The 9,915-nt window shown below is 31.5% G+C and overlaps 1 protein-coding gene across 3 annotated transcripts in view; it reads right to left on the bottom strand.

The window, feature by feature from the left end:
• LOC117175986 overlaps positions 1-7,040 on the bottom strand; it is a 126,079-nt gene extending 119,039 nt beyond the window's left edge. For all 3 annotated transcript variants that reach the window (XM_033365890.1, XM_033365891.1, XM_033365892.1), the window contains exons 1-3: positions 6,626-7,040; positions 5,608-5,876; positions 59-254 (exon numbers count right to left, since the gene is read on the bottom strand). In XM_033365890.1, the coding sequence (XP_033221781.1) occupies positions 59-254; positions 5,608-5,876; positions 6,626-7,025 (865 nt within the window). In that variant the 5' untranslated portion in view covers positions 7,026-7,040. The remainder of the gene's footprint in view (positions 1-58; positions 255-5,607; positions 5,877-6,625) is intronic.
• Between the last annotated feature and the right edge of the window lie 2,875 nt (positions 7,041-9,915).

Raw genomic sequence — 9,915 nt, 5'->3', positions numbered from 1 at the left:
AATTCTTTAAAACAAAAAATGTGAATACTGTTAATTGATAGAAGGTCTACGAACTTACGTTCATTCAACTCTTCTATCGTTGGAGCAGGCCTAATTGGTGACGGGGTACGTTCTTTTTGAAAATACTTCGTGCCACCACTCATTGCCTTAGTAAACACCTCGGGATTAAAGACCATCTTTTGAAATTCCCTTTCAGCTTCTGCGTTTGAATAAGGATTCGAAATAATCTCGCTACCTGAACTTTTTCTCAGTACCTGTAAATTAAAGATTTAAATAAAACTAACAATTATTGTCCTTAAGGGCATGTGATACGTCGTCGTGTGGTCAATCGAGTACAGTTCCCCCGGTCTTTTTTCCACAAAAATGAAAATTTTTAAAAACTGAATTCGGAGATGCTATAAAATATCATAACGGACGTTCCCGGACTATTTTTTGGAGGGATAATAACAAAAAAATGTATTGTGCTAAATAAAAATTGCATGCATGCGCATTATTTTGAAGTTACGTCTTTTTTCATCTCTGCCTTTCCGACAATTTGGAAATTATTTATGGAAAAAACTTTTTTGATTGCCTGCAAAAAAGGTTAGTTTTGGGAGATTAATTATTATGTTCATTTGTAAGTCCAAAGTTTTCGGCCAAAAATATTGTGTAGTTTAGAAGTAACGCTCGGTAAAATTGTAACACACATAACCTCGAAATATACACACACCTTGTTAGCAATATCAAAATTTTTTTGAAAAAAAAACACACAAAAAGTGGGTGGGGAAGTCCGTTACCACGTTCGCTAACATTTCCCAGATTTTGAAGACAAAATATTTCTTATCCTAGGAAAAAAGCCGGAGCAATCTAACACTGAAAAAGTCGATACTAATTCCTAAGCGCTATGCAAATAATCACATTTTGCTAAATTAAAACTTTTTTGAATTAACCTACAAAAAAATTATGTGGGAACGTCCGTTAGCATGTTGGATATCATTTCCCAAATTTGCAAGACAAAATATTTATTATTCTAGAAAAAAAGCCGGGGAACCTAAAACTGGTAAAATCTACAATTTTCGAAGTATCACATGCCCTTCAGCGATCTAAAAAATTAAACAAAAATCAAATTTATTATGTCTATGTAATTACAAATGGAAATATATGATGTAACATTGCGTTCGAAGGTTTAGTTAAAAACTAAGTCAAAAAATTCCAATTAAAAACGTTCGAATTTTTCATTTTTTAAATTCAATTTTCGTTGGAGCAAGCAATCAGCAGCAATACTCATTCAATTCTGAATGATTTCAGGACATCTGAATGGATTTTTGGCTGTCAGCAGAAAAGGTTTAGGGATCATTTTAGAGCTTTAATTGTTTTAAGACTACATATTTTCATGTTTCAAGGTTAATAAATACCCCAAAAGAATTTTCTTTTCTTACTTACAATTTCGGGTTTACCGTTTAAAAATACAGTTCTCGGTAGCAAATAATTTCTACAAAAAAACAAAGAAAATCATGGTGTGGGATTTCAAAAGTGAAAAATGATGGTTCCCTTGCAAGCATTAAGCAGCCTAATGTCTATGACATAAACTATAGAAACATATATTGCAATTCGACGTGTCCAAATGACAACGTTCCATCTCGGAGGAACAAAACGAGAAGGTGCTATACAATTGATAGCGCTGATGTTCCTAATACAATTTATATGGGATTTTGAAGCTTCGAGATTCCACCAATTTTCACATGAGATGTTCGTCTGATGATGAGGAACGTAAAAATGGGTGTCTGGCAGGTGTGAGTGGATGCGTTTACCTGTGGCGACCTGTCAAAGGTGCGAATTTTTGGCAGTTAACTAACGTGACTCGGATAAGGTTGAAAATTGATGTACATATAGGGGCTGACATTAGAAATAGCATCTGTGCATTGCCAGGCACTTACCTGGATGCAAGAGTGTTGCTAAGCGGCTTCAAAGTCGCCGGACATTCAGGTGAAATTTCTTGAAATTGATTTTACAGGAAAAAGTTTCAAACAAAAGTTGGCGCACTCTCAAAGATGCATATTTTCATTGGTATATCATTTTTTGATAAAATTGATATATTTGGAGAAAACATCGATTAAAGAAATACGATAACAATAAAAAGCCCTTTTTATTGACAAGTGATTTTTTCGAAAATTATTAAAAGACAAAAGGTACTCTATTACGAAGAATTTGTAATGCCTACGCCAATGACCCACGCTGGGTCTGGGAAACTTGACATTCGTCACACTGATTATGATTATTTATAGCAGAGTAAGTTATTGTTTCAACTAAAAGTGGCTGACGCCAATTATTTGCACAAGACTTACTTTATTCGTGTACTAATTTTGAGCACATCTTCTTTTAAATTGCTAAAGATACAGCAGGTGATAGAAAAAATGGAGAAAAGAAGGGAAAACGCGAATAACTTGGTAAATATTAATATTTTGATGAAATACTTCTTATTCGTCTTGGAGTATACCTGTAATAGAGTACCTTTTGTCTTTAAATAATTTTCGAAAAAATCACTTGTTGTCAATAAAAAGGATTTTTTATTGTTATGGTATTTCTTTAATGGATGTTTTCTCCAAATATATCAATTTTATCCAAAAATGATATACCAATGAAAATATGCATCTCTGGGAGTGCGCCAACTTTTGCTTCAAACTTTTTCTTGTAAAATCAATTTCAAGAAATTACACCTGAATGTCCGGCGACTTCGAAGCCGCCTGGCAACACTTTTGCATCCAGGTAAGTGCCTGGCAATGCGCAGGTGCTATTTCTAATATGAGCCCCTACATGTACACTAATTTTCAACTTTATCCGAGTCACGTTAGTTAACTGCCAAAAATTCGCACCTTTGACAGGTCGCCACAGGTAAACGCATCCGCTCACACCTGCCAGGCACCCATTTTTACGTTCCTCATCATCAGACGAACATCTTATGTGAAAATTGGCCTTATCCGTATCACGTCCCCATTTACGTTGTGAGCCCACGGTCTATAACATTTGGACACGCCGCATTGAAGTATATAGGTAAGGTAAATTAAAATGGGATAATTTTAAGTATTTCATTTCGAAATCGTACAACTTTAAGAATTCAAATTGGGAATTTCTAATTAAAAATTTCTTTAACACAAAACACTTGAGCAATTCCATGTCAAATCGTTTGAAAAATTTCAGCTATTGTCAGTAATTTTGATGAAAATTCTAGTATCCGTTCTTTAAAGTGTAGAAAGAAAAGACCCAAAATATTTTTTGGAAGAATTCAAAAAACTTAGGACATTCAAATATAAAAATTTTAGTCCTTTTTTCTTAAACTTTCATAACTTTCGTGATTTTAAGTTCAGATTTTTTTATTATTCATAAATGTCCACGTTTTGAGACCCTCTGAACCCGAAAAACAGGCTTTTACGACAACTTTTGAAAAAATTAATCTATTATACTGGCCTTTGGCAAACTCTTTAATTTTAGAAACTGAAGGTCAAATTCGTTAGTAAGATATTTTAAATAAAAACTCAAAAAGTTTAAGCGTTTTCAAAATTGTTTAGACTACTTTTTTCAAGATTTAGAAATTCTACGTACGGCTTTTCGTAGTTTGAAAAAAGAGAAACATTTTATCCCAATTACTTTTTTTGACAGGATAAAATTTGCAGAATGCAAAAAAAATTGAAAATTAAAATTTTAAGCTAAACAAGGCATAATATGAAAAAAAAGCCAAGACGAGAAAAAGTTTGATTTTTTTAAGCCCTGCACGATTATCATAACAACTTTTTGAATGATTCGAAAAATAAAACATTCAAATTTCGATCGCTTAAAAAATAACGACAAACCGAAAAATCTATCTTGCGAGCAAATTATGCAAAATACGAATAAAAATAAATGAACTTAACTTGTGCATCCAACAAAGATCTAAAAATTGGTAATTCCTTATTTTTTGATAGGATACGTACTTTTTGTTTTATTTGTAAAAAACCACATAAGAAATTTAAAATTTAATTTTTGGACAAACGACAAAAGCTACGAAAAAAATGAATCGATAAAAGTGGCTCTTCCAAAAAGAGTGAAAACTCATCGAAATTTGTAATGAATACCTTATTGATACGACGCGTAGTTTTTGCTTTAATCGTATAAGATAACATTCAAAATAACAAAAATTAAGTTTTTTGAAAAACGGCACAAGGTAAGAAAAAATTAATAGACAACATTTGGAGTCAACAAATTTGCTGACAATAATATTTATATAGGATTTATATAGCAGGTTATTTAACTAAAAAAACATTTAAAATTTTGTTATAAAGTCTTCGTATAAAAATATATTAAAAATAAAAAATTAACTTTTTGGGAAAGAGAGAAAAGCTACAATAATATTTTATTTAACCAAACCTTTCGCCTAAATTGTATCTGCAAACTTGCTTAGAACCAATTTACGTTAGGACAAGTATTTTTAGTTTGAATTGTAAAAAATAACATCGAAAATAAACAAATTAAGTTTATGGAAAAACGACACAAGTTGTAATAAAATGTTTAACATTTCTTTTTTTTTAATAGGATGTGCACTTTTTTAATTATATAAAAATTAGACAATACAAATACTTTTGTTTCAACACCAATGCATATTATGAACTGTAACAATATAAATTTATTGAAATGCTGGACATTTTTCAGTGTACCTAAGCATAAAACTTAATACAAAATAAGAAACAAATATTAGAGTGATCATTAAGAATAAAATTTGCACTTTATGTTGCAATATCTGAATAAGCACCAGAGACCGAGGTAAGTAAAGAAATAAAATATACATTTGATATAACAGAGTTGAACATATTGTAGAAAAGTTCGCCTTTTTGATAAAATCGAGGGCGAAGCACGAGATATGTGATGAGAATGTGTTCGTTATAGCCGAAGGAGCTATAGCAAAATAGAACTCACAATAGCCAAATTACAGTTGTCGATGCTTTGACCTTTGATTTTAAAAGCCCTGCGCACAAATGTGGGGTCAATACAAAGACCGAGTGCGAAGCGCGAAAAATAGTCGCGCGCTTAAACTTGCAAGCGAAGCGAATCCGCTGCAAGCCCTGTGAATATCAAAATGGGATCTCCCTGAGTTTTCGAGATATAATTAAAAACGTACGCCCAAACGTTGCACAAAACCATTTAAACAATAGACGAACACCATGCCACGGAGTACGTTCTTAATTATTTCTCGAAAACTAAGCGATACCCCACTTTGATATTTACATGGCTTGTAGATGAAATTGTAATCTATCTATCAAAAGTTTTTGAAATTTTTTGTTAAAAAAATATTTTTTACAAAACTTCGTCCTATTACGAATAATTAGAAGAAAATAGACCATAATATCATTAAAATCACCAGTCCTGAAAGTTTAAGAAAAAAATAACCAAAATTTTTAATTTCAAATATCTCCTAAGTTTTTTTTCAAACATTATTCTGGAGTCTTTCTTTCGACACCTAAGGGAACGCATACTAGAATTTTTATAAAAATTACCAACAATAGCTGAAATTCTTTAGGAGATTGAAAATGGAACTGCTCATTTTTCTTTTTTGTTTAGGTAAGGTACCATTCAAATTTCAAATTGCATGTGGTTTACCTTAGACATGGTGTACAGGAAAAAGAGCACTATGCCCACAGTGTACAAAGGCATAATAATTCCCATAGTAGAGTTTCCTTTTGGTGCTGCCACAACGTGTCCGGCTCCTCCCATTGTGGGTCTTATTTTTATAGGTGAAGTGTCGTGGTCCAGCCTACCCTGAATCTTAGGCACAATATGTGAAGAAGGAATTGCTCTACCTCTTTCTCTCAATGCTGGGTGAAGACCTCCAGCATGCGGAGGAGTCCGGCGTTCTTGCCTTATGGCACCTACGCGCAGAACATTATTTCAAAACACTCTTCACTAAAAGTAAAAGATGTATAACTGACATGCTTAATCGTTTTTAATAAGCAGCCTTCCACATTGTTCTAAAGTTTTTAAGAGAAAATGGTTAATAGAATAAAAAATTAATCTACGCCCGTGTGCTTAATAAAATACTGACACTTTCATTAATCATTTTCCAAAAATAATATGTAATCTAATTTATTATTTAAGTTCCGTTAAAGAAAATAATAAAGGAATGAAAATTCAATCAACTTTTTGTACATTTTTAGTGCTGGTAAATTATATATTCACAAAAACCGGCATTTTAGACTAACAGTGGACCATTTCTCGTGGGCCAACTGTTATGTTCATTTTCTTGGCATTTAGCCATCATAAAATGAACAGCCCGAGCCTGCAAAACATATATATCCGATGACACAATCCAGAGAAAATTTGTTTTAGTTCATTTTGGGAACAGATTTTCCTATTTTTAAGATCCGCATTAGTAAAGCATCCTAATAATATGTTAATGACTTACTCATTCTGCATCATTGTTAAATTACGCTAACAATCTCGACAACAAATATAAATAAATATGCCCATTAAAAATATACTTCGAAAATTTGACTTCCAAAACTGCCTCTTTCAATAAATAGCGTAAAAATTACAAGATTTTTATATAATCTGTTTACGGAGATTTGTACCATTATTGAAAATGTTAGTAGGTCACAAAAATGCTTCAGAAGTTTCTTACTGTGAGGCATTAAAATATGATATCTTATAAGATGTGGTGTTCCCAGTTGCGACAGAGGTATCCCGAAATTCATTTTTAGGCATAGGGAACTGTTGAATGACCTAATCTCTTCCAGAACTTGTTTATAAGATTTTCCTAGTCGTTCTCTTTCTGCCAAAAAGGCTGATAAATCGATGCCGCACCTCGCCAGAACTTCTTCTCGACAAAGACTAGAACTTTGTGGGGTCAATTTGCCCATTGTAAGTGCATCTCGAACTCGCGGATCGACTTGATGATGCTTCAGGACATTTCGGCACATTTCTTGCATGATATCCACAGCATTTACATCACTTTCGAATATTACGTCGCAGCAGGCTAATAAAATGATAATAAATCGAATGAAAATGAGGTTTTTATGCATAAAGCTATTTAGACCTGTGAGAAAACATAAGTTACATTTATTTAATTGCAAGTACCTAGCTCAGCTTTTCATATGGCCTTTCGAAACGAAAGTATATTTTAAATATCAAACATAAATTATACGGTCAGGCAAATAATTACTTTCATCCCAGAAACTTTTTTGGGGGTTTAAAACGTTTTCTCGGTCATTCCAATTTTATGATTCAAGCCTTGGAAACTGAACAATTCATAATTTAAAGTCATCAAAATATTTATCTCCAAATTAAAGAAGCTAAAAGAGTTTAAAATTGTACACTTACAAAAATGTCACTTAAAATTTAACACTCTTTAACTCAAATCGTTCTAAATCAAATAATCTTGAATTTGAAGTGCTTGGAAATGCATCGTGCCAACTTAGAAGTATTCAAGATGTTATAGTTTTAAATTAAAGTCTTTCAAAATCTTATAATACATAATAAAAATTTACCCCATTCAAAGTGAAGATTTTCGAGATGAGGCAACTGTAATTTGACAGGTTAAAAATGAAGCATACAAAACTGCTCAATTATTTAACACTTAAATTTACTACTTTGCAAGATTATAATTTTAAACCATATTACTGTTAACCTTTTTGTTCACGAGTAGGCATTATTAAATGCTTTCATATGTAAATAATTGCATTTATTTGTTTAATGCTTTGAAATTTCACTCAATACCCGATATAACGACGGAACCTCATGCATCTAACGCGCTGAGAGAGCGGCCCTCAAGCTGTTTGTCACGCTTGACTGAGAACATCCTCTCTTTCGGCCCCGCGGCGCCTCTCATCAAGAAACTCGACACGCCATTAGTTCTATAAACACCGTAAACTGCGGGTTTTTATATTAGGAGTTGAATGCATTTGTACTTTTGTCCCATTTTTTATTCTAAGATTCCCCTCGGGTATATATTTATAAAAATCCCACGAGTTTTGCAAAATTAACATTTTTTACTGTATAATTCCTGACTTTTTGCTGACCAACAAAAGTCCTTGAAATTTCTTTCATTTCGCGGTTTTCCTGACCTGCGGCCATTGTGAGGTTTCTCTATTATCAAAATCATAATTTAAAATAGGTATAATAAAAGTTTGATCTGAAAATTATATAATAGAATACTTAACAAATATTTTCATAGGTAGAGTAAGGAAAACTTTTCTACAATTTTTAAATCTTTTTAAGATAAACAATGTATGTAACAGCATTTTTGGAAACATTTTTCGATTTTCGTGAAATAAATATAGTATGTATGTATTTATTTTATTTTTTTAAATTTATTTTATTTACTATATTATATTTATTTACTATATTATTTACTATATTTTACTTACTATATTACTTTATTTATTTAAATATAGTGTGTATTAAAAATGGCAAGTAGAATCTAGGAAAATAAAAATACAAAAGAAAATGATCAAAACTTGAATCACACGAGTGATGGAAAATATATGATCTCAATCGAATCTCAGATTCAAAGTGAAGAATATGTTGATTTCCTATACATGTCCTGCAATTATTATATATTTATAATAAATATGGGCAATTTATACCTCCATTGTTCGTTTTTGAATTGGGTATTCAATACAGTAAATCGTAATTTATAGTTTTCAGTTAAAAATGTCTGCTTCACATTGATTTATTAAATTAAAATCAGTGATTGGCGCTATAATAACTATCATAAACTATTAATTTTTGACGAGATTGAAAAGATAAAAATTATGTATGAAATATTGTTAAGAAATTAATATACTCTAATATACTTTTTCTAGATAATCAGATCAGAGTACATTTTCAAATATTTAAAGAAAACAACCTCTTACCAAATCATTAACATCTGGATTAATTAAAATTTCTGCACTTTATTAAAGAATTAAAATTTATAATTGTAAGCAAATTTATTACTGAATGTACTTAATGTATGTATACAAAAATGATTATTGAAATTTGTTATAATCCTAATTTTATTTATACGTTTATAAATGTAAGAACATTTGATTCTAAGAATATTAGTCCATATCTATAAGAATGCTTATGTAATCATGTACATGTAAATAAAGCCGCCACATAAAAAAATAAAACCACATTTATCCCGTTAATCGTAGGCCGAAGTTTCAAATCGGTGCCATTTGCGAACCAAGCAAGAACACGGGTCCTTACCCCCGTCTAAAAAATTGTACTCCAGGATAGAAGCCTCACGCGTAGTTTCGAGTCACTTGTATCTTTCAGTCAGCTATAGGGTGCAGTCAAAGGACAGTTGTGGTCGATTTTACCCCCTCCCCCTGCGGTTTAGGTATGTTTTTAGACAGATGACACTTGAGGTAAATTTACTATTTTTCCTTTTTTTCTGTACCAGCGAGAGTAAGGTTAATACACTTATTACTCCTTATAAGTCAAAGTATAAAAATTCACTATCACATTTTAGTCAAGTTAGAACAATAATAGGAGCACGAACGATAGCAAATGAATTTACCATACGTTTTCACTTTATATTAGTTGAATAAAAAAAAATCATGATCCTCTGTGTACACATTTAGAAAAAAAAATAATTTTTTGCTACTAAATAAATGGTTTTGAATAGAACAATATGTATATTTCTATCAAAACCTCCTACATTCACACTTAAAATAATGCACGAGTTCATGTCGAAAATTAAGGGTTCCATTTCGTCCATTTGCTCGAGTTATGAATATTGAAAAAAAAAATTTCTATGAAATTATTAGTTTATTGTTCATTATATCAACAATCATTTTAAAAATACATACTGCAAAATTGTACCGTTAAGTAGAATGTTCAAACAAGAACCATTCATTTTTTCAGATTTTTAGGAACACGTTTTTGATTTTTTTAAAGCATAAGGACGAATCGACCCCCCCCCCC

Source organism: Belonocnema kinseyi, chromosome 7, assembly GCF_010883055.1.
Source record: "Belonocnema kinseyi isolate 2016_QV_RU_SX_M_011 chromosome 7, B_treatae_v1, whole genome shotgun sequence".
Classification (NCBI taxonomy): Eukaryota; Metazoa; Arthropoda; class Insecta; order Hymenoptera; family Cynipidae; genus Belonocnema; species Belonocnema kinseyi.
Note: the sequence above shows the minus strand (reverse complement) of the source record. Positions and strands in the feature narration are given on the sequence as shown.